General features: G+C 47.4%; 4 protein-coding genes and 2 pseudogenes across 4 annotated transcripts; 2 read left to right on the top strand and 4 right to left on the bottom strand.

The window, feature by feature from the left end:
• The first annotated feature begins 988 nt into the window (after window positions 1–988).
• LOC147987090 (uncharacterized) lies at window positions 989–1,895 on the top strand (annotated as a pseudogene).
• Window positions 1,896–2,351: 456 nt separating this feature from the next.
• On the bottom strand, window positions 2,352–3,044 carry LOC125534303 (BTB/POZ and MATH domain-containing protein 3 pseudogene; annotated as a pseudogene).
• On the bottom strand, window positions 3,033–3,401 carry LOC147987089 (BTB/POZ and MATH domain-containing protein 1-like). The gene has a single exon (XM_087542274.1). The coding sequence runs from the start codon at window positions 3,399–3,401 to the stop codon at window positions 3,033–3,035; it is 369 nt and encodes a 122-aa protein (XP_087398400.1).
• Window positions 3,402–7,330: 3,929 nt separating this feature from the next.
• On the bottom strand, window positions 7,331–12,581 carry LOC125540068 (golgin candidate 2). Its single transcript, XM_048703644.2, has 10 exons — window positions 12,387–12,581; window positions 11,748–12,305; window positions 10,825–10,935; window positions 10,512–10,571; window positions 9,506–9,563; window positions 9,276–9,331; window positions 9,041–9,133; window positions 8,425–8,550; window positions 8,028–8,075; window positions 7,331–7,912 (listed from the first exon to the last, which is right to left on the bottom strand). Exons 1-10 carry the CDS (start codon window positions 12,438–12,440, stop codon window positions 7,550–7,552), a joined length of 1,527 nt encoding a protein of 508 aa, XP_048559601.1. The 5' UTR covers window positions 12,441–12,581; the 3' UTR covers window positions 7,331–7,549.
• Window positions 12,582–15,385: 2,804 nt separating this feature from the next.
• Window positions 15,386–17,980, bottom strand: LOC147987088 (uncharacterized). The gene has a single exon (XM_087540247.1). The coding sequence runs from the start codon at window positions 17,978–17,980 to the stop codon at window positions 15,386–15,388; it is 2,595 nt and encodes an 864-aa protein (XP_087396373.1).
• Window positions 17,981–21,394: 3,414 nt separating this feature from the next.
• LOC125534304 (endonuclease 4) lies at window positions 21,395–23,662 on the top strand. The gene is made up of 8 exons (XM_048697561.2): window positions 21,395–21,614; window positions 21,742–21,913; window positions 22,416–22,508; window positions 22,594–22,736; window positions 22,837–22,929; window positions 23,018–23,085; window positions 23,179–23,249; window positions 23,335–23,662. Exons 1-8 carry the CDS (start codon window positions 21,501–21,503, stop codon window positions 23,457–23,459), a joined length of 879 nt encoding a protein of 292 aa, XP_048553518.1. The 5' UTR covers window positions 21,395–21,500; the 3' UTR covers window positions 23,460–23,662.
• Window positions 23,663–24,494: the final 832 nt, after the last annotated feature.

The following is a 24,494-nucleotide window of genomic DNA, read 5'->3' as shown; positions in this document are numbered from 1 at the left end:
GGAGCACTGTACGTATGTAGGTGCGTATGTGCACCGTACGTATGTAGTTGCGTACGAGGAGCACCGAGGCCTTCGATGGTTCATGTGCTAATTGACCTCACGGTCTGGCTAGTTGTCTATACGTATTTGTGTACATATATGCGACCAGCTTGCCGGCAGGAACGTAGATATTTAAATACGTACGCGCACCCTGATGATCAAGCGAATACATGTATTCTAGTTTCGTATGACCCGGTTCATATACATACGCATGGTGGCTGCACCGAACCGGGCGTACGTTCGTGCTAGCACGCAACTTCCTTCCATACAGCTATAGATCCTGCATGGGCCATGCAAATACGTGCAGATGCACTAATGGCATGCAGGTAGGTGATCACCGAAGCACACACAAAAGTGCTTAAAAAATTCATTCATTTTTAAGAATGCATTTTAGTGTTAAAGCACACGTACAAAACTACGTCAAACAGTCGCACTCACAAACCATACGGCATAAAACTAGACCCACAGCTGAATACGTTCTAAATACATTGGATGCATGCGCTCAGGTATACAAAATACACACGCATCCCAAAAAAGACCAACGGAGGAGATAACATGTTCAGCTGTGCTCACTACGAATTTTCCCTAATTAGGCTCAATGCTACATATTTCTGGTCACATTATGTACAGGGGCAAAAAGGTCTTTTCACGTGTATAAAATGAACTAGAGTGTCATATAGGGAAAGAAATTAAGACTATAGGTCATATAGGGAAGAAATTTTTTCCAGTGCCAAATAAGGAACATGATTTTAAGGGAGTGTCAAATAAGGAATTCTCTCCTTGGGAGCGGGTGGTCCGCCCCAAGTGCGAGGGAGGACTGGGGGTGCGTGCTCTCCCAGTCCAGAACCGCTCTCTACTGCTGAAGCTGCTGCACCGCCTTCACTCTCAACAGGACTCGCCATGGGGCACTTGGGTTTGGTCCGAGCTCGGGCGCTCCCTTCTCACCCCGATGGTGGCGTTGACCCTCCCTGGCTCCCACTGGGCCTCCCTGGCGGGGCTCATGCCGACCTACAGGGCGATCTCCACTGTCCAGTTGGGGGACGGGCGCACCACTGCCTTCTGGTTGGATGCTTGGCTCCCAGGAGGTGCCCTGGTGTGGCGGCTGCCTTCGCTGTTTTCCCATACCACCGCGTCGGAAGCCTCCGTGGCCCAGGTCTTGCGTCTCGGCATCGACGCGGTGCTGGTTCCGCGCCTGAACCATGCTGGGGGGGCGCGAGCGTGCCGAGCTGCTTCGGATCATTGGTGGCGTGACCCTCTCTGAGTCGCCTGACGAGCGGTCTCTGCGCCCTAGCTGCGCCAAGGGCTCGCTCCTCTCGTCGGCCGGCGTCTACCAGCTGTGTCACTTCGGTGGGCTTGGGGTGCCTTTCGAGGCTTTTGTCTGGGCCAACTACGCCCCCAGCCGGGTACGTTTCTTCGTTTGGCTTCTGGTGCAGGCCAGGGTCCACACTAGGGACGTCCTCCTTCGCAAGCACATCGTCGACGCTGCCGGAGCAGGGTGCCCCCTTTGCTCCGCTTCCCTCGAGACAACTGATCACCTCATCTTCGGGTGCGCGTTCGCCCGACGCTTCTGGACTGTGGTTGGGAAGAGCTCCCTTGAGACTACCTCCGCCCGTTCGCTTCACCTCCTCACCCCGCCGCCCCGGGTGCTGGCGGGGACGGGGCCCACCTTCCTGCTGCTCTGCTGCTGGAAACTTTGGAAGCACCGGAATGCGGTGGTCTTTCAAAGGGCCCCTCCGTCGCTCCCCGGGCTCCTCAGCCGGTGCAGGGACGACGCGGTGCTCTGGCGAGTTCGGCTGCCTCGCCCCCTAAAGCATGCGGTGGATGCCTGGCTGCCCTGTTTTTCCAATCCTGTTTAAGCCCCTGCTGCTGGGTTTGACCTCCTCCCCCTCTCTCTTGACCTTGTGAATGTAAGATGCCTCATCTGGGCCTTTGGTCCACATATCTATACAAAATATTCAGGTGGGGAAACTCCCCCCCCCCCTTTGAAAATTCAAAAAAAAAAGTATATAAGAGAGAGAAAAACGGCAACTAGTGAGCTACCATGGATTTCTGTATACCTATATCAGACCGGCCAACCAATACATTGGAGACATAGTACACTTTATAGAACCAACTCACTCCCTCCAAAAGATCTCTGAAAACTAAAAGACACGGCACCCTCATCTCAGGAAAGTAACTAGATAGTACCTAACCTGGATAGACATGCGAAATTACTAAGACTTAATTCCCTTCTCCAACCCAACATAAGGCATTCGCCTCTAAAGATCTATCAGAACTGAAGGATAAGCAGTAGCTCATACCAGGTTGGCGTACTAAATTTTAGGGGACTTGACACTTCTCTCAACCATCTCTACAAAGAGACCAGGAAAAGATCTTTTGAGGTGCAGATACCCTTGGCTTGCAATCACATCATCCATTTTATTCGAAGAGAACATAAATTCAATGCAAGCATCTTTAAGGTTGCTACCATGATGCTGGTCAGCTAGAGCTAAGATGGTCGCCACGGTCTCAACGTCAAGACACTTGCATAGCATCCCTTCACATATCATCTTCATCCTTCCCATCGCATATTTATCTGCAGCCACGAGTAAGTGCTTAAACATTTCTCTTTTGTCATCATCCTCAAGATCGTCCATGGAAGGCAATGAATCCGTGTAGATGAAGTGAAGAAATGCCTTGAAAACAGCAGGCTGCATGTCGTCAATAGTTATGTCTTGCGCCCCTTTGTCTGCCATCGGCCCGTAGAACTCCGCGTCGAAGACCGTAGATCGCATCGCAAGCAAATTCTTATGAGCTGGAAAAACCTCCCCTTGCACCTTGAAAGTCACGTCCGCTCCCTTCTTCCCCTCTAGCAATGTTGCAAGATTATCCAAAAGGTCGGACGGCGGCAAATCGATCTCAAGTGTTTCCTTGATGACATTGACCTCGCACTCGATCACCAGACAATCGTTCCGCAGGTAGACCAACTCTTTTTCAGCAGTGGTCTTCATGAACTATGGTATGCCCCAAGTCGACTTTTGACGGTTAAACACTCGTGGCTCTTTGCCGTACTGCACCACAATCGACTGCCCCCTAACCGGCTCCACAAGCATCCAGTCGTAGTGCACCGTCGCCTCTGCGTTCTTGGTCAGGAGCTCGAGGAAGACAGAAACGTAACCTTCGTTGTCCTCGTATTTTCCGTCCGGGTAGTACTGGATGCACCAGTCGTAGCCGCCGATGGAGAACACCGGGGATCGGAGGTATTTTCCTCTACCGAGGCCCTTGTGCAGGCTGTAGCCGGCGATCTCGAACGCGACCGTGGCCTGCGCCGTCTCTGTGCACCTCGACGGCACCCTCGATATTGAACTCTGCGATGCTGCCATTGTGGGGGTTGGGAGGAGAATGGGGGTCGGCGCGGTTGGAACTCTCGATTGAGGCTGGCGGCGATTGAGGAGGCGGTATTGCCTCCGATGGGGAAGTGGGGAGCGGCGGCGCGGCGGCGCGACAAGAACCTGAGCGACCGGATTTGGGGAGGTTCGAGACGAGGGTTTTGAAAAAAGGTAGTAATTACTTGACCAGTTGGGCCTACCGAGCAAGTCAAATTCAGCCCAAAAGGGAAGGGCAACTACTAGTATAATTGTATAGATTCTCAAAAACAAAAAAAAAAGTAAATGAAATTGTATGTGAAAGTTATTTTATAAGGAAGACCATGATCGAAAATTGCAAGTTGTGCACGGAAAATTATTTCATATGTGCAAACTATTTTCTACAATTCTAAAATAAAACTATTTTCTACAGCGCAAAAATAATTTGAATTTTTTTTGTAAACACACACACACATGTATATTTTGTATGCGCAAAATTTCACACGTCACCTAGAATGAAAAGACAAACACGTATTTTTAAATGGGCCTTTCTTTTTTTGTCTGGAATTTTGTTTTTTTGTACAGCTTACAAATTACTTTTTTTCAAAACAAAATTTTATGGATCCATAGTGAACACATACAAGTTTCCACATATTTTTTTTGTATTTTTTAAAAACTTCTAAATATGTTTTCTAATTTTTTTAAAAAAAAAAGGCGCCATGGTGCCCATGCACCACTATTTCGCTCCAAGACAATGATGGACTAAATTAATCGCAAAATAGAGTTACAATCTGGAGGATCACCAGTCCATCTACTGAATAACTTACTACAAAAAACTAAAATTAGCTAGCGCATGTGTCGCTTGATTAGCTGAACGATAACAATGCTTGAATTTGACCTTCCCAATCGTAGCTCCAATGTCAACACATTCTGCAAAGATTGCAAACACCGCATCCCACCATCTTGTTTGCCTAGTATAAAAATTGATCACATCTTGGGAGTTGGACTCCGGCTCGACACAATAGAAACCTAAAGTGCTTGTCGGTACCATCTCTCATAGTCATTGTCTCGGTTGTCACCACATCTGCTGCATATGGAACAAGTTTGCACTGGACCGCTAGGAACTTACCTTGATCATCATGTAGAATAGTTGTCGTTGCACCCACGCCTTTGTCTTCAAAGTATGCAGCATCAACATTCAATTTTATAAAGTTTGCCTCAGGTTGGAACCACTTCTGCTCTAGTGTAGTAGAATTCTTTGAGAAGGCTTTCTAAAAGTTGCTTGCAATGGCTAGGACCGACATGGGCCACCTCATAGGTGGTGTACATGTTTCATTATGCGTGATCTGACAACAAGTCCGCCATAAGTATCAACAGTCGACCGTCACAACTTGCTTGACATCAAGGCTTGGCATTAGTTGTAGAGGTGTGTCAAGGAGCAGCAGAATATGTTCATGACAACCAAACCCGATTGATCAACCATCGCTGTTGTAGATCGGTTGTGCATTCTCTCAAACCAATTGGAGCCTTTTGCAAATTGATCAAACAATTGGAGCTTTCCTAATATGTCACCAACACTGACGGAGTCAATGCCGACATATCTCGGGTAGGGGATCCCGAACTAAGGGTCTAGAGACGATGGTAACGAGGACACGAGTTTTTACCCAGGCTCTAAGGAGAGATAAAACCCTACGTCCTGCTTCTGTTTATTGCTTTTGGGTGGAGTATAATGTACAAATGATCTACCCCGAGATTGTTGTATGTCTTTCAGTATAATTTACAAATGATCTAACCCTATACCAAAGGGGACAAGGGTTACACCCTAGTCGGCTACGTACGAGGAGAGCGAGTTGTAGACGATTTCTAGTATCTTGATGTATACGACAAGTCTTCGGGACTCTTCCTTTCATACGCCATGGGCCACTTGACATGGCCCATTGGTGAACCGACATGGGGTCCCTGGCCTGGCCTGGGCCACCAGGCCGGGAGAAGACGTGATGAGAGACCCCCAGTCCGGGACACCGTCAATAGCCACTGAACCGGTCTCCAAGTCTGGATGTATATCGGCCTTGCCTTTCCGTGTTCTTCTTCTTCTTCTTCTTCGGTTGTCGGTCTTTAAAACTGGTTCAACAAGTCTGTCTTCCGAAGTCAAGTCCTGATCACTAGACCGCATCTGAGGTCCCCAAGGCCACCTCGGTTTTCGATAAGCATTTCGCAAATTCTGTGTCGCATCGCATGTTGGAGATTGTCCCATGCAGTCATTCCTTAATGGTGAAGTATTCCCGCTCTCGGTCTTGCAATGATGGTCTGGCCTGGATCTGAGAATATGGATCCCATACCAGAACCAGTCTCATGTATGTTTTTTTACAAGTATACAGTCCAATAAATACTACAAGTACACAGTTCAAAAAATATTTCTGTTTGTGCCTTCTGTGACAGCTATAGAAATTATAATCATCAATCAGAGAGTGAGATATAGCGCCCTTATCCCTCACTTTGGCCTCAAGGTGTTCCATCAGCTCCTGATCTGTGGGATCGAACCTGAAGCCAATCGACAAAAACGACCAATACTTTGTGCACTACACAACGGTTAATCCGAATATGAACGTGATTGTGTGGTGAAAAGATAATGTAAACGCTAGTCCAAAACTAAAATGTAAATAGAAACTCTAGCAAAGTCGATAGATTTAGAAAATCCCAACAACAATCCAATCCCTTCTACTGATTAAGAAACTTCTACAAATATCACAACAACAACAACAATAACCTAATCTCAAGAACAACGATTTTCTCTTGTTATTCCTTCTTCGGAGCTTCGATTTATTTTTGTTGTTTCCTTCTGAGCTCTTCAATTTTGTTGTTGTTGGGAAACTATTCTGGAATTCGGGTCTTGTTGATACCTTTGAGTTGACGCTTTCATCTCTGACTTCTGAGTTACAAGCCTTTCTTCAAGCTCTCTCATGCATTCCTGAGAGGTTGATTTCTGCATCGAGCTAGACGACTTTTCTCTTATGCTTACAGGAAACATGCTCGACAAGCTCTTTTCCTAGAGAACCTCTACAACAATCTACACTTCTGTTTTTGGCGTCGCACCTTCTACTCGAGGAGCGGTTTTCTTGGCCTGCATTTCTTCATGCAATATGATTGAACGTTGTTGGTACAGGTCAGAAACGTTTAATATTTTGGCTGACACATTACATGTGAACTTCAAATATTACATAATACTTACATATGATATTTGTGCAGACCCACTCATCGTCCCATCAGTCTTTCCGTGTGGGTTTCTCATTATTTTCTTTAGTCTTATATACAAGAAATAGAACACGATGGACATTTAGTACCACATGTCCTATACTTATCGAGATATACTATTTGCATTTAAGTAGTTAAAATACTTACCATGATTTTGTACTGTGAAACGTAGCATCTAGAGCCAGTGGTTTGGTGATGCTTCACACCACTTCAGTTTGCTTTATTTTTTACACAGGATTCCTATGATTTGGAGCTTACATTCAGTATATCATGAAGCTATGATGTATGAAAGTACAAGTTGAATCTCCCATATTACCCGGATCTTATGGTGCTCATCAGACCACTGGTCCAGTAGTTCTCCCCCCCAAAAAAAAAACAGATTACCCAGATCTTGTAGTACTCGTCAGACCACATTGGTCAAAATTACTTCCTGTAGTGTTAAAAAACGTCTTACACTATCATCGACTCATCGTCTGCTCAAGATTATGATTTTTAACCGTGTTGTAATATTTTTCGTAAGTCAGTACCGCTGTGTCCGAATACTTTTCTGAAGAATCTCTTTGCACACTTTGGAGGCCAATTCATCTTCCAAGGCAATATCAAACCTAAACCCATCGCTCCTTCCACACGCGAAGCTGGTTTGTACCTTAAGTGCACGTTACTGCAGAAAATGAGGTGCCAGAGGGGGGAAATCATATGTGACAGAATTGCTATTCAGGTTGTTCATATTTGAGTTGGTATAACCATCCATCAGGTCACTTCGCCTACCGAGCACAAAACTAGTAAAGTCATCTGTGATATGTCAACAAGTCGTAATGTGTCTCGCTGCTCGCTGCACAGCAATAGGCTACGTATATATCTATGATGTACACAAGGAAAACAAAAATACAGAGAGAACACACATGGTTAAATACTTAAATGCTAGTCTTGTTGATCGACTCCAGAGAGAAGGTGGCGCCGGGGCGGGTGTCCGGGACAGCAGGATGCGACGACAGTATGTACATGACCCATACGTGGAGGCACACCAGGTACACTGCAGCTCCGACCTGCGCCTTCGGGTTTCGCCGCAGGAAGATGTGACCAGCCGAGAAGATGGAGTCGAGCTGCCGTATCGCGTATCCCAGGTGCTGCTGCCCAGTCCGTATCCTGTCACGCAGCCTTGGGGAAGAATATGATGAATATGAATCTTGCCATGTACCGGCCTCGATGTCTATCCTTGACGACGAGCTTGAAGACGCCAGCGACGAGGCGTTGGTGTCAAGCGACCTCGAAACAGCCTGAAGATGATGGACGAACGATGTCAGTTTGCGTGTGGTTTTAACTGAGTAGATTGACTGGGAATCTGCAAACTATGATGAATTGAATATGGTGGGTGGGTTTACATGTGCATACCTCCATTCTCAGTACCAAAGTTGACTTCTCTGAAGACAGGGACTCGACCTGAAAAAAGAAGACGTTTTAATCTCAACGTTACATAGTGTACCAAAGCATACATCAACCAATGGTTTCAACGAAGATTGACAGATCCACTATCTAGAAAGATAATGACATCAACCAATGGTCGTTACATTAGCTAACAAATTTATAACCAAGCAAAATTAGTCAAGCATTATTTTCCTCTGCGAATAGCTATTTGGAATAAAAAGGGTGCTGAAGTTCCAAGACATGCTATAAAATATAATCGTTTCCAATCACAATTCAGGAATCCCAAGACATGCCATAAAATATAATAGGTTTCCAATCATAATTCAGAAATCAAACACGGGACCAGCACATACAAGGAGCTAACCTGCATTTGTTTTTGAATCAACCGATCGGTGAGTTGATCGAGCCTCTTCTTGAGCTCAATTTCAACCTCTGTAGGTTGCACCATGTCCCTTCTTGTCAGCTCAATGTTTTCTTCAATCTTCCTTGCCTATGGATAAAAAAAGGAAATCACGATGCAGACAATTGTTTAATCTAATTTTAACTAATTTCTGCAAACAAAAATTAGAAAAACTCAACAAATGACACTCAGCCTATAAGCACTGGATAGTACTAAGAATAGCATGCTCTAAGGTGCACATACACAAATAATATTCTACAAAAAGTTAGATAGCTATGTGCTATTAATTTGTGGTTATAATTTATTTCCGCCCCTTTACCCGATGATGTAAAGCATAAAAGAAACATGTATACAGTAAAAAAACATAAAAGTTATTTTGACCTCTGTGTCTCAAACCAGATCAATGGGATCTCAAAATATTTAGCTAGTTGGCACTCCACTGGAACGAATCCTGAGCAGTACTATGCTAAAGTACAGAACAATTATTGCGTAAAGCCATATGTGGACAGAATCCCTAGATCAACATACGAAGTAACATAAATGAACCATCGATTTTCAAGCTATAGCCCGGAGAACATACCTTGTCCTTCAAGCTGACAATTCTATCACAGGTCTGGGTGTATTCTGCATCAATGATTTCGTCTTCCAGCTTTAATCTTCTCAAGGATTCTATCTAGACAAAATCACAACGAAGTTACAAATGGAAAAGATAAGCCTTTCCTAAGTTAATATTTTTAATTGAACAGCTTAACAAACATCATTTCTTTCGTATGGAATAGAAGACAAATAACATCAAGGGTAATTCAAATGCATACTTCATCAACCAAAGGGGCACTTGTCTTCTGTATCTTCGCTATCTTTCTCTTGTACTCTGCTCATTGAAAAATAAAGACGTATGTAGTGAATATGAAATACTAGTGCTATTTACTAATGAGAAACTTCCTGAAAAGAATGTCAAGCTAATAATATCAAATTGGCGTAATAATCAGAAACAAAAGTGTTTAAAGCTCAAAAGGAACAGAAAGCCAAAGAATGGCCAACTTACTGTCTTGAGCAAAAGTCTTCAAGTCAACTTCCTCTCGGAGATGAGCCACTTGATCAACCTACTCATAATAGAAAGAAAAACAAAATTTTAAACTCTGCTCAACATTGGTGTAGTATTCCGCTGCTCGTCCAACTCACTTCTACTACCAGGGTCTATGGCAACTATTTTCCACTAGCCACTTAAATCATATTTGTGTATGAATACATAGAGCATCCTCATTTAGACAATCCCGATCCAAATACACCAATTACGTCTTAATGGAAGCATTTTAGAAAACAATCAATCAAGAATTGGAACTTGAATTTTGCACGATACAAGCGCGAACAAATGCCACCATTCTCTAAATTCAAAAAAGAAGCATGAAATAAGCTAATCTTCTACTGGCACTCTTATATGCGGTTCGGCCCCACATAGCATACAATAAGACCTTCTACATACACTCTTCCTTCTTGGTAAATGCCAAAAACTGGGCCATGTACTCTGCACGATATAGGCACTAGCAAATGCCTGTGTTCTCCCAATCTAAAAGGGAAGAACAAATCTTAAAATTCTGGCAGTTCTTTGCTCTGCCCACGCTTGGTGCGTGTTTTAGAATATTATCATAATGTTAGCAACTATAATGCGTAGGTAAGTTGGTAGCTAATTATAACTGATCCCCGAACCACAAGTATAGACACTATGATATTCTTGTTATACAGTACAAGTTAATAACATTATTGCACTTCATGGTTCAATTGATTCTCAAAATAGTTACAATGTAAGGATAGTGGCTATACCTTTGTTTTAACAATGTAGAAATCACAACACCCCTATCCTATGCCTAACTGACTGTTTCGGCCAAACATTGAAAAAATGTTGTCCACGGCAAAACTGTATATAGTATATACAGAGGAAGTGCGCTTGTACATACAGACAAACTTTAGGTACTAAAAGGAACTGGAAATGAATAACAACAGTCAGTCAACTGACATAGAGAGATGAGGTAGAAGAGGAAAATAAAACATACTTGAACTTCCAAATTCCATTGTTCCCTGGCAAGTGACTTTGCAAGCTCTGCATTTGTAACCTGCATAGATATTTGGTAAAGACATTGTTGAGACTTGTAGTGATTATACAAACTAACATGTCCAATTTATGCTGCAAGTGGTAAGAGATATGGGCCTTATATACTGCAAGTATAAAGCCTAATACACACACTTTTAGGAAACTGAGAACATAATATTCTCTGCCACAAAAGTAAAAAGGGGTATATTGTGTTGCTTGTTGTAAAAGCAGGGCAACAAGAACAGATGCATCATTCTAAACATGGTGACACACACCTCAAGCTCAGCCAACCGCACAAGGGCTTCCATTCTAGTGCTGTGATGCCGTTGTTTCTCTATCTCTGTAGCTTCCATGGTTTCAATCATACTAGTCTGCAACTCTGAAGCCTGCAATTAAACATGAAAATAGTTGGGAAAGAATGATGATAAAGAAATATCATTTTCTGGAAATCAAACTCACATGACAACTTATTATATGAAATTGAGTTGTCAACCAATCTTGTCACAATACACAGTTGTGAGAAGACAGAAGCAGACATTTGACAAGAATGATATAATTTGACATTTCCCTTGCTATGCAACTTTATGCTCATCTTAACAATGGCAGTAAGCAACCTGGCCATGGGAATTCCAATTATGTTGATGGACTTTGCTCTTGCTATCAGCCTATCACCAGTCTGTTACTGCTCTGAGTTTTTTACTTTTTAGCACTGATTTCAGTCTGTGATCCGTTGATTGTGTATTGCTATATTTTTCTCATGGGGCTTTTTAGTGTATAGTGTTCATGGATAAAAAAAATTGAGTGGTCTCAAACTCTCAATTGACTAATTGAACGCTTATTTAACGACTAATGCTGATTGTCTTCTCATGCGTTAGTTTTGGGTTCTTATTTATTGCTTCTTATAGTACTCCCTCTGTACCGAAATACATGTCGCTGGAGTAGCTGACTTACTGCTACTCCAGCGACATGTATTTCGGTACAGAGGGAGTACAAAACACTGCCTGAACTGACCCTAAAAATATGCATGACCTCCTGTACCGATTCAAACGTTCCATGAATGGCTAAAGTAGAGTAATCATCAATGCTAAGGCTTGCAACATTCTCTTTCAATCCGCTCATAGAGTCGTAGGACATAGTAGCAATCTCTCAGGCTACACAAGAGAACCTAAAATCGCCATGAAGATTGAAGCAGACTCACCTCCTGGGCTTGCTCCTTCTCACGCACGGCGAGCAGCTTCTCAAGGCTGGTCTTCTCCCCCTCCAGCCTCGCCACGGCCTCCTCCCTCTCTGCAATGGCTCGCGCCGCCATTGCCGCGAGCCGCTCGGCACGCCGCCGGCTCCGCTCCTCCTCCCTCCGCCTCTCCTCCTCCGAATCGTCGCTCCCGGACCCATCGGAATCGTCATCGCTCCCGCTCCCGCTCTCAGACGGGACTCCTTTCTCGGCCTCCTCCCGATCCCTCCGACCCTCCTCCGCCTTTGCCTCAACCGCGACGGCAGGCTCGGCACCGGGCTGATCCTGCGCGGAGAGATCCGCCGCGGCAGAGGCGGAGCGGCGGGGCGCGGAGGGCGGCGGAGGGGGAGGCTGGGAGTGGCGCCTGGCGGCGATGCGGAGGCCGAGGGAGGGGGGCGGGGTTGCCGGCGGCGGCCTGCGCGGCGCGGGGGCGTCGAGGAGCGCGGCGGAGGAGGGCTGCTGGAGGGCGGTGAGGTCGGAGGCGGAGGAGGACTTGCCGAGCGACTCCGCCGCCTGCTGGTCGATCTGTGGGAGAAGACGAGTGGATGGTTAGAAGAGCTGGAGAGGGCGGTGAGGACGAACGAGAGGGGGGAGCGCGGCGCTTGCTTGGTGGAGGAGGGTTTCCGCGGCCTTGAGCTTGGAGGAGATCCAGCCGGCCATGGCGCCCCGCCGGCGCGCGCGGATTGGAGCGGCGGCGCGGGTTGGTGGATCGCTGGGCCGCGCAACCGCCGACCGAAGGGTGTTTGGTTGTGTGTGCGCTGCTGACAGACTCACAGATCCATTGTGTCAAACAGCCGGCCAACGTTTGTTCATAGGGAATTTCATCGTGCAACAGTTTCTACTTTGGCAATTTGATCATACATCCTCTAAAAAAAACTTAAAGCAACTCTGACGGGGCGACCCAAACGGACGCGCGCTTTGTCCGCTTTTTGTCCGTTTGAGTCAGCCAGGCGGACATGCACGTCCGCATTTTCAAATGGATCGGTTTGATCGCCCAACAAAAAGCGAACCCGAATGTGCCAGCGTGAAAAAAAAACAGCTTGCGGAAATAAACATAATTAAACATAAGTGGCCGGTCAACTGCCGGTCAAAATCCACTTAAACCTTATTAAACATTAATTAAAACATAAAAAAGTCTACGTCGCCCCGCACATTGCCCTAAACGTCGTCCGCCTTGCCCTTGCCCTTGACGTCGACATCGCCATCGCCATCGCCGCCGGTGAGGTTGATGAAGACAGGAGCAGGGCTAGCCCACCCGAACGCCGCCTAGTACGCTGCCAGGGCAGCCTCCTCCAGCGTCTGCTGGGGCGGCGGCATTGCGGCTCGCCGCGCGCGCTCCTCCTCATCCTCCTCCTCAAGCCAGAGCACCTCCCCGTCGCGTTGCAGCATCGCCTCGTAGCGCATCTGTCGCTCGCCGTTGGCCTACTCCTGGCGGAGCCAGTGCGCCTTCCAGCGCTCAAGGTGGGCCGCCTCCTGCGCCGGCGTCGCGGCGTAGTGGACAAGAGGCGCGCTCACCCACTCGCGGTGCTGGCCTGTCCACATGTAGGCCTCCTCCGGTCCAAGTGGGTGGAGGCGGGGAGTGCTTCCGCGTCGACTCCGGATTCAGCTTGAGCTCGACGGGCGGTGGCGGAGGCGAGACGAGGAGCGGGGTGTGGATGGAGTCCCCTGCCGCCGACAGTGCAAGGGCTTGCTCCAGCCCATCCTAGTGAGCGTCCTCCTCGAGACGGCTAGCCTCCAGCGCGTGCTGCAGGGCCTCCTCGAAGACGACTTGGTACTCCGCATCCGCCTCCATTTCCTTCGGCTCTACCCACCGGGGCGGCGGTGGAAACGGCGGCGGGACGGTGTCGACGCCTACACGCCGTTGCTCCTCGTGTTCGAGGGCAAACCAAGCCTCCCAGTTAGGAGAGTCAGCGGCGTACTCGGGCATCCGCCGTTGCTCCGGCGTGAGCTGCGCGCGACGCCTGCACCTCCTCATCGTACGCCCGCTGGGTCCGCGGAACCGCCGGCACCGGGATCCGGTGCGGATCCAGGTGCCAGTGGTGCGGCACGTGACGTCGGGGTAGGGCAGCGACTGTTTGTACTCCCAGCGCCACCGCGCTTAGTGCACCGGGATGTGCAGGCGCCGGCACCTGAGCCGAAACGCGCCAGCGCCGGAGGAGGAGGGGGAGGAGGAGCACGGGAGGACGATGCGTCGGGGGTGCCCTTGCCCTTGCCCTTGTCGCTGATGCTGCCGAAGAGGCCTATCGCTTGCTAGGGTTTTCTGTTGCCAGCGAGGAAGTAAAGGGAGTGGTGGGGGCCAGATGTGGATGGAAGTGGATGAGGCCGGCCCCCGCCGCACGCATGGTTAAAAAAGGACGCTTCCACTAGCTGGCTAGTGGGCCCGTTGTCAGTGGTCGTCATAAATAAGACAACGGGCGGTAGTTGGGTGGCCTACAGGTGGGGACGCGGCGGATGCCAAAGAGACGCGCGGCGCGGACGCCAGGAGGGCGAGATTTGGGTTTGGGTCGGCGCGTTGGGCCTCCACTTTTATCGGTGCCGACTCAAACGAAGGCAGACGAAGTTGCTCTTATCATACATACCGGTACACATGGTAATTGTTCAAAATGAAATTCCATAAAATCATGTCTGTTCAGCGAGAAATTTTATACAATGCCCTAAACTACGAGGCATGGCTAGTTCACTCTCAGATCGAGTATGGTCTTTCCAACAACCTCTCATGTTGTTAGAGCCACACCATCGTCGAAGCCATCTTCGACAGCATGCTTATCACAATGAATAGCCAACCGGTTGTCCTCTGCCTACCGCATTTGCTGCCGCCACCTCACCATAGCCTTAATAAAGTGCTACAATAGCGTTTGTTGGGTGGCCTACAGGTGGGAACGCGGCAGATGCCGAGGAGATGCGCGGCACGGACGCCAGGCGGGCGAGATTTGGGTTTGGGTTGGTGCGTTGGGCCTCCACTTTTGTCCGCGCCGATCCAAATGGACGCGAAGTTGCTTTTATCATACATACCGGAACACATGGTAATTGTTCAAAATGAAATATCATAAAATCATGCCCGTTCAGCAAGAAATTTTACATAGTGCCCTAAACTACGAGGCATGGCTAGTTCACTCTCGAATCGAGCATGGTCTTTCGAACAACCTCTCATGTTGTCGGAGCCACACCATCGTCGGAGCCATATTCGATAACATGTTTATCACAATGAATAGCCAACCAGTTGTCCTCTGCCTACCGCATCTGCCGCCGCCACCTCACCATAGCCTTACGTCGGCCACCACTGCCGCCAATCCATCGCCGCACTTTATTTGTACGTACATACATCTATATTGATGGACAAACGCTATTGTAGCATTTTATTTGTCAGCTTCCACACTTGGATATACAAATAATGATACCCTTTAATCGCCTAGTGAAAGACTACCTCCCCTAAAAAAACTGGTGAATGTTTATCTTTCAATACACTTGAGCTAAATATAAAAAGTTGACAACTCATCATTACTTCACATGGCATTATTAGTCTGAATTTAGATATAACATGATAGCCTTCATTCCCTTAGATATGACATGATAGCCTTCATTCCCTTTCTGATAGGATGTCCATATCATTCTAACATCCTCTTTTTGAGCACACGTGGATAACTCATTAGGCTCTCCTCGTATAACAACGGAACTGCAGACATAACTGCACTAGGGATTTCTGCATTTAGCTTCTCCATAGACATATTGTTGCTGCATTTATTCAAAGAGGAATCCTGCAGTATGTCTTGTCCCGTTGCTGATTCCATGCATCCATGTATGTTATGGCCCGAGCGTGGCCTTTTGCTTGGTTGCAATCCTTCTGAAGCTCTTGGAAGTTCCCTCTTTTTACCTGTGCAACAAGGCATCCCGTCTACTGCGCACAACCTCTCAAGTGTTTTACCAATTGGATCGTAGAGACCAACCTTCCTTCCGGTGCTCAACATTATCCTGCCATCCTTGGAATCAATAGACATCGGAACCACAATATTCGAACGAAGAGAGTAGCCGGGCCATGCTTTCAAACATATGGTGTATGCTCTGTTCCACTGATCATGCTCCCGCTTCCATATCTGTAACTCATCCTCCATCGAATCTGCAAGAACAACACACAACATTCCCTGAAGCTCTGTCACAAAGCCATGCCGACGGCCATTGCTGCACCATTTTGCAATGTGTGAGGGGCAGGAGATGGTGTCATATTCATTTCTGGCAACGTCAAACGCCACTATGACCTGCTCATTGCTCGGACCCAGCAAAGGGTCGCTCATCCAGTAAAATACCCCATCCACATAGGCTGGTGGCATGTCATTCACTGGAAGTGGCGGGTTGGAGATACTGTGTAGGTACCAACTGCTGCGCTGCCATACTGAGCATGTCAAGCGATAATTGCGAGATGTGAAGTCCTTACGCTGATAAGAAATGAATATAGCTATATGCTCCTGATTCAACGGGTTGAAACCCAAGCCAATGTTCTTATTGCCCATTGAAAAGGCAGAGTTTTGTATACCATCATTAGGCCTTTTCCATGGTGTATGCACAGGCACAGATGACCCTGGGTCGGAAGGGATCTTGTAGTAGTAACCCGTGCAAGGGTTGTAAAGATAATCTTCTTCTGCAGTGCTTACCACGTTCAGGCCATGACAAGGCTTGGAGCAAACCACCTTAGTCTCCAAACATGCACCTTCGCTAGAATTGGAACCCTCAGAAAGCCATTTCTTCAGCGGAGTGAACCGGAAGGGTGACTGTTCAGTACCCTTGCCCACGAGCATGATCTTTGGCCCCTCGTCCATTTTCTTATGCGTTTCCAAGTATGAGCGCGTAAAGACCTCACCCTCAATCAGTCTGCGCCACTGGGTGCAAACAGTTTTGAACCGTGTGACAGATTTAGCAGGGAGCCGGTGCAGGATCTCCTTGACAGCCTTACCCGCAGGAGATGACCATGACGTCTCGTCATTTGTTCTATGGACCGGAGCAAGATTTTCCTTGAATAAGCAGAGATGGATGGAAGAAGACTCTGCTTGATAGCCTAGGTTTGTATCCTCGACCGAGAAAATGGTTTCGGTGGTTCCGGACGTGGCATCCCAGGCATGCACCTCGTGTTGCGCCGTGCCAATGATGATCTTCTTCCCCGATCTATCACTGCCCGTAACACCAAGGACTCTGACAACCTGAGGCTCAATACGAATTTCTTCAAGCTCGATAAGAACCTCTCTTGTTGTCTGCGCCGACAAATCGATGCGATAATCCAGGGACCAATCGCCGGAGGTAGAGCCACGCAGCAGCTTCCATATCTCCAACATGCTAGGTGAATCAGCACGAAGGTCGCGGGCCATGCACAGGTGGCCGTCAAGCTCCACCAAATGTGAATTCGTTGATAACGCTATGAATGGCGGCGGCTGGACCCATCCGAAAGCCTCCTCTGTGATGGAGAAGGACATGATGGACATGGTTTCTCCAAGCAATGGAGGGAGGAGCCAGTGCAGAGAACCATTCGCGAACGCCGGCGGCAGCTTGTGGAAACATGCGTGTCCAACGGCAGCTTCAGCATCTTGGGAGGACGGCACTCCTCCGGCAGCAGGCGCCCACCGGTCCCCGCGCCTGCCTCCGAGAGTGTATATCTCGCATTTGGTAAGGAGGCTGCTGTCCCTAAGCCGCCCGTCGTAGCACGAGTGCAGGAACAGCCTGACCACCTTGTACTCGTTGGTCCGCGGATCGAACGCGAGCCCTGCACTCGAGCTCAGCGCGTCGGGGCAAGGCGGCAGCCGCGTGACCGACCTGGTGGCCGCGTTGAGCACGTAGTAGGCCGTCGGGACGGCGTCGTACAGGAGGCTGAGCCCCCGGCACTGCGCGGCCACCGGGCCGACGAAGTTGCCCCGCACATCGTCCAGGGTGAGTAGCACGTCCGCGCTGGGGCCCGACGGCGAGCAGGAATAGATCGCCGTGGAATTGTATCCCGCGGTGGGCGCGACGAAGAGCAGCCTGGGTGGAGCCGACGCCGCGTCGGCGTCGGCGTCGACCTTGGCCATGTGGAGCGTGCAGAACTCGTCGCTGGAGAGGTTCGCCCCCCAGGAGCGGCACACGGCACGGAAGCGGACGAGGGATTTGAGTGGCAGCCGCAGAAGCACCTCAGTCATGATCTCGTCCGGCAGTGATGCCGGCAGCGCGCTGCTGGACGGCATGGTGCCCGTCTCGGGATACTATTACTGGCTGGTGCTTGATGTTGGCGTGCAAATAAGGGAGCCGGGTGGTTGCTATATACTGTAGCAGATGAGAACGGCTTCTTGATCGACTCGGATGAGAAAAAGGAATCGGACAAACACGAGGAGTAGACCATAGCATGGTATACGTTCTCACCATACCAGGTCCGATCTGGTCCCTCCAGTGGTGCACGAATAGGCTGGCACATTAGCACGTACTACAAACCTTTTTTCCCCTAAAAAACCCTTTCTAAATGAAATACCAAAATGAATCATTCTTATTAAAAAAATCATAAACTACTGTAAAAAGGAAAATGCTATAAATCATCTGGCAGATCGCAGCCTGCCGCTTTCTCTGCACGCCACGTGCCCCATGGCCACCACCACTACTTTTTGCAATCGGTCTGTTATTGCAATCTCTCTGATCGCAACAATGGCTCTATTGCACGATCTGGATTCTTAAGACAAGTCGCCTCACCTCGTTGCCAAGCTCCCGTTGAGTCTGCCGCCTCACCTCGCTGCTCCAACTGCACCAAGCTCCCATTGAGTCGCCGCTGACTAGCACGCACGAAGACGAGCTTCTCTAGCAAGCTACATGTTATTGCAAGGCGTGCAACCAGAGAGACCGAGCTCCCTCGTCAAGTTGTCGCCTCCCCGTGCTGCTCCAACCACCGTCACCCTCGTTTGGTGTCGGCAAGCACGCCGACGAGCTTCTCCGACAAGCTGCACACAACTACCACTAGAATGCTCTCTGCAACAAGTCTGATGTTGTAAAAAGTTTTCTGTAACACAAGCTCTGTTACAAAAATTACGGTAGAAAATGGTCAACAACGTTTTCTGCAACACATCCTATGTTGTAAATATTTTCTACAATATTACCTTTGTTGCAAAGTTTTCTGTAACACAAGCTCTGTTGCAAAAATTATGGTAGAAAACGGTCAACAACGTTTTCTGCAACACATCCTCTGTTGTAAATATTTTCTGCAACATCCCTTCGGGGAGGAGTGCCAAACCTTATTTGGCATCAAAAGCGCCACTTCTAGGTGTCTTCGCTAACTGGCACGCACTCCTTCTACATAATGGGCTGACCCATCTTTGTATCGCACTGTGTAGCATAATCCATGGCACAATTTTGGTTTTGTGAAGGTTCTAGAAGCTTTTGTACCAGTTTTTTGCTGTCTTTTGCTCGGGCTTTCTTCCTTTTTTCTTGTTTATTATTTTTTTATCTTTTTAAAGCAGTGAACTTTTTTCCCGAATTCAATATTTTTTTATCAAAATTAGAAAGCTTTAAACTCTGATTTTTTTTCAAATACACAATCTTTTTTAAAATTTACAAAAAATTCTAAAATTCATGAACATTTTATAAGTTCACTAACATTGTTTACTTCGTGAAATTTTGAAATCCATGAATTTATTCAAATTCATGAACATTTGTTTACAAATTTTGAACAGTTTTGGTGAACGAGCCGTGCGGGGTTGGGGGCGCCAGGACTATATCTTACTTATAGCGAGACGTATGCTCGGCTTGCTGAAGGTTTTTTCTTCTTGCTAAAGTATAGGACAGGCCGTTGCGCAACCAAAGTGAACAAGTTGCGCTCGATCCCTTCACTTTGTTTTTTTTCCTGTTTTTTCAGTTTTCTCTATTTCTTCAATGGTTTTCTTTGGCTTTCTTATTTTACATCTCTGGTTTTATTGTTTTCACCGGTTTTCTTCATTTTTACCGGCTTTTGCTTGGTTGTTTTATTTTCTATTTTTTCTTGTGTTTCTTTAATTTTCTTTGTTTTTTCTTTATTTTCCATTTTCTTCACCGGTTTCTTACAGGTTTTTCTTCATTGTTATAAATTTGGTTTTCTTTTCGTTTTTCACTTGTTATCTTTCGTTCTTTATTATACTTTGGTTTTCTTTATTTCTTTTTTAGTTTTTTGCCTTCTTTTTTTCATAAAAGAAAATCAGCACATGTTAACTTTTTCTCAGAATACATTCAATATGTTTTGTGTAGTACATCAGAAACGTTTATTATATACTCCCTCCATAAACAAATATAAGAGTGTTCAGATCACTATTTTAGTGATCTAAACACTCTTATATTTCTTTACGGAGGGAGTACACATTAATTTTTTTTGAAATACATGATTTGCATTTTTAGGTCTACTTTTTTCATACACATGGAACATATTTGTTATATATAATACATTTTTCTAATATATGTTAAACATTTAAAAAAATATATTAATTTTTTAGTATATGGTCAACATTTTTTCATACACATTGTTTTACTATTTTTTAAATACTTGATCTGTATTTTTTAAATACACGATTAATATTTTTTAATACATGGTCAACATTTTTATACATATTTAAAATTTTAAATACAAGATTAATACAAAAGTTTTAATGAATTTTCAACATTTTTTGTATACACATTTAACATTTTCAAATACTTGGCTAACATTTTTTGAATGCATGGTCAACATCTTTTGAATACATATTGAAAAGCTGAAAAAACGTGTCAAAATATAATTTAAAAGGTGTCCAAGACGGGTATGGGTTACCAGTGGGTATTACCCACACACGGTCGGGTACGGTTATGGGAAAGATATGAAACCCCGGGTGCGGGTACGGATTTGGACGAAAAAATTTGGGATGGGAGCATGTTTAGTTTTTTTTTCTTCAGAAACACAGTACATATATTCATCTCTATGAACGTACGAACACACGCCCTATCTCTATAAGCATCTCTGAGAAACCGAGCAGTTGTGTCCTAGATTAATGAGGTCATCAAGACACCTCGCTCGATGAAAACATGGTCTCCCACAGAAATAATATTCCACTTTTATAAGCCCCAAATCTGCATTTAATCCCGGATGGACTGACAGTATCACTGCCCTCGTGCCATTTAACCACAAGTTGGTTCTCTTTGCTGAATGCTGAAGTTGGACACCATGTCGAGATCTGCACCTGCCTATTTGTTTACTGCCCACTATCGCTCAACTCCGCAACCAAATTCGACGTGCAACTGGGCAATAAGGGCACCCCCGATCCAAAACTGCAGTCGAGTGCAAAGCGACAGTGCATGGCTTTTAAGACCTTATCCTCGAATCTCTTGTTTAAGATAGACGCCCGCGTGCACGCATGCTCTGTACTTATTGTAGATCAGATCAGAGCAGAGTGCTCGTTGGTAGTAGTACTACTATTGGACACCAACACGCGCACTGCACGTGCGTTCACGCGAACCACAGTAAACTGCAGTCATCGTGCCCCGAGCTCGAGCTCGCAAGCTTCACGTGCTCCAGCCGGTTAACAATCTCCTCCGGCAGTCCGGCTGTTTAACAATTCCACCCGGATCACGATGCGGAGACGGGATTAACTAGCCCGTGGGCGGCTGTATAAACGAGTAGGTGTGCGGCACAGGCATGAGTGCACAGGAAGCAAACGCGAGTGCGCACAGAGCACAGTACCGCAGCTGCAGCACGCAAAGAGAGCCGAGCTAGGGACAGCAGGGATGGGGTTCCTCCTGCTGCTTTACGTCCTCCTGGTCGCCGCCGCCGCGGCGAGAGCTCCGGCGGTGCGGGCGTGGGGCGAGGAGGGCCACTTCATGACCTGCAAGATCGCCGAGGTACGTGCGTCACCCACCCGACCTGCACCAGCGCCAGCTTCCAGCTCGAGTGGTCAATGGTCGGTCCCATCTGATTTTTCTTGGGTGAACTGAATAATGGCGGGGCTGAGATCGATTCCCCGTGCAGGGCTTCCTGACGAGCGAGGCGTCGGCGGCGGTGAAGGAGCTCCTGCCGGAGTGGGCCAACGGCGAGCTCGCGGCGGCGTGCTCGTGGCCGGACGCCGTGCGGCGCCAAATGCCGTGGTCCAGCTCCCTGCACTTCGCCGACACCCCCGGTGACTGCAAGTTCAGCTACGCCAGTATGTGCTCGCTCCTCTCCTCCCTACTGTCCTACATAGATACTCTGAAGTCTGAACCCTTTCCCATCCACTCCCATAAGCTTGTGTTGACATTGATCCAGACCTTGCAAGTAATTCCTACATACTGGTTCTTGATCGACTCGCAAGTAGTACTGGTTGGTCATTTTTCTTGGTCCACATTCATACTTGTTTGAAGAAAATTTCTGTAAATGTTTTATACCCGCACGAATCGAATCTCATTTGTATGAACTGAATTAGTTGAGTGTCAATTTTGAAATAGTTAGCACCAGTACTCCCTCCATAAAGAAATATAAAAGCATTTAGATCACTATTTACGGAGGGAGTACTTCTTAGTCAAACTGCAAAACCGAATCTGGTTTCGCGGCCTTTGACCACCGGCTCCAGAGCTCAAGAGTGTGCGCCTGACGTGCAGTTACGGAAGAGTGCTAATTTGTTGAACGGGACGCGCCACTGATATACCCTTTTTATCTGAACTGAGCAGGGGACTGCCACGGCACCAAAGGGGAGAAGGACATGTGCGTCGTCGGAGGCATCAACAACTACACCGCCGCGCTGCAGGACTCCTCAAGCCCATGTATGTAACCGTCGTCGGATTATACGTATGTGCTGATAGAGCACATGACAACTTAGTTTCCTGACAGTATGGTATGGCTAATCAGATAATCGGACGGAGAGCTTGCTGTTCCTGTCGCACTTCCTGGGCGACATCCACCAGCCCATGCACTGCGCCCGCATCGCCGACCTCGGCGGCAACACCATCGTCGTCCACTGGTACAACACGACCAAGACCAACCTTCATAAGGTACGTACGCCACCGCTCCGCAGTGCAATCAACCAGCGCTCAGTTGGAGCCACGCATTGCTCTTCTCTGCTGTTCCCCTGTCTAACATAGCATGGTTCAGGTGTGGGATGTGAACGTCATCCAAACAGCCCTCAACAGGTTCTACAAGGACGACCTCAGCACCATGATCAACGCCATCAAGCTCAACCTTACCGTAAGCTTATCAATCACTTCAGGCTTCATCTTTAGCCAACCTTGAGCTTTGATCGAGTTCTTGAGTTTCTTTTCTTTTTCTCGTACAGAACGAGTGGTGTAAAGAAGAGAACCAGTGGGCGGCGTGCTATACTCGAACGACGACTTGTGCTGACAAGTAACTAAGCTCATCATAGCAATCTGCCTGAATCTAATTTGAGCAGCAGCTCTGAATCTTCAGAAGCTGACGGATGGAAGCTAATGTTTGCAGATATGCCGAGGAGAGCGCGGAGCTGTCGTGCCCCGCGTACGTGGGCGCTGAGCAAGGATCCAACTTGGAAGGTAACAAGTGATGAACAATTTGTGATTTGTATGGAAGAAGTGTGGTCGATCAGTCGTCTTGGGATTAAACTGCCTATGCATGCAGATGAGTACTTCTTCAAAGCGCTGCCGATCGTTGAGAAGAGGATTGCCCAGGGAGGCGTCAGGCTGGGGGCGATCCTCAACCAGATCTTCAGTGGGAAGAGCAACAGCAGGATTCAGAGCAGCTAAGGTCCATTAGACGAAACTAACGAAGGGGGGCGTGCAAGGGGTTAGCCCGCGTTATGAATAATAATAGGATTATCATGTTCGTCTGGCCATGCCGACTTCATACTGTGTAAGTGAGTTGGTCAGTGGGTACTTTTTGTGATCAAAACCAGTACTTCCTGAACGTGATGAAGTAAATTAATTAGTGCTAGAGGTTACTAGTGACAGCGAATATGTGTACTAAATTACAGTTACAACACACTGCAACAAGCACCTGGAGGAACACATACAAGCGTGTGTGACAAGGTAGATCGGCGGCGGCGCCAGCGGGAGGTCTACCGTGCCTCCATGGTCCTAAGACGAGAGGAGACGAGATAGATCCACCACGCCTCCATGGTACAAGGGGCCGGAATCCACCTCGCTCCATGGTCCTAAGACCACAAGAGACGAGGTAGATCGGCAGCGCCGCCGGCGGGAGGCATGAAAAATCCTAAAGCTTGGGTGCCCTTGTGTAGTTCGACGACCAAAAAGTAGCAACCCGTGCAGTGTCGGGTTTGAAAATGTGCAAACTACTAAATTGCACGATGAAAAATTGAATGCAATTTCATGCTTCATAATGTGCAGGCCAGCCAATTTGACATTCTAAGCCTAGAATTGCAAAACCGGAAATGTGCAAACCTGGGCTGTAGACAGCCGCGATTGCACATTTCAATCTCGATGAGCTACAACCTAGCTAAAAAGCAAACATAAACACCAAACTAAAACCAGCGGGGCCTGGACACGCTTGGGGCTTTTTGATTTTTTGCCACAACTTTCTTTGGGCTTTAACAATTTGCCACCCTTTAGATTGTAATTGATCCATTGCCATCTTTTACATTGAACTTTGCTATTTTGCCCTCTGTGAGATGGATCCTGCAACAAATGTCCAACATACCCTTTTCCCTGGATTGACCACGAACTGGGAGGTCTCGATCTCTGGTCGTTCCCCTTCCTCTCGCCCGCAAGAACTCGCGAAGACGACAGCGACGGCGAGTTGCGGTCGGGGCTTCTCGACGGCGG

Source organism: Triticum urartu, chromosome 2A (genome assembly GCF_056163025.1).
Source record: "Triticum urartu cultivar PI428250 chromosome 2A, HENAU_Tu73, whole genome shotgun sequence".
Taxonomy (NCBI): domain Eukaryota; kingdom Viridiplantae; phylum Streptophyta; class Magnoliopsida; order Poales; family Poaceae; genus Triticum; species Triticum urartu.
This window is presented reverse-complemented; position numbering and strand designations above follow the sequence as displayed.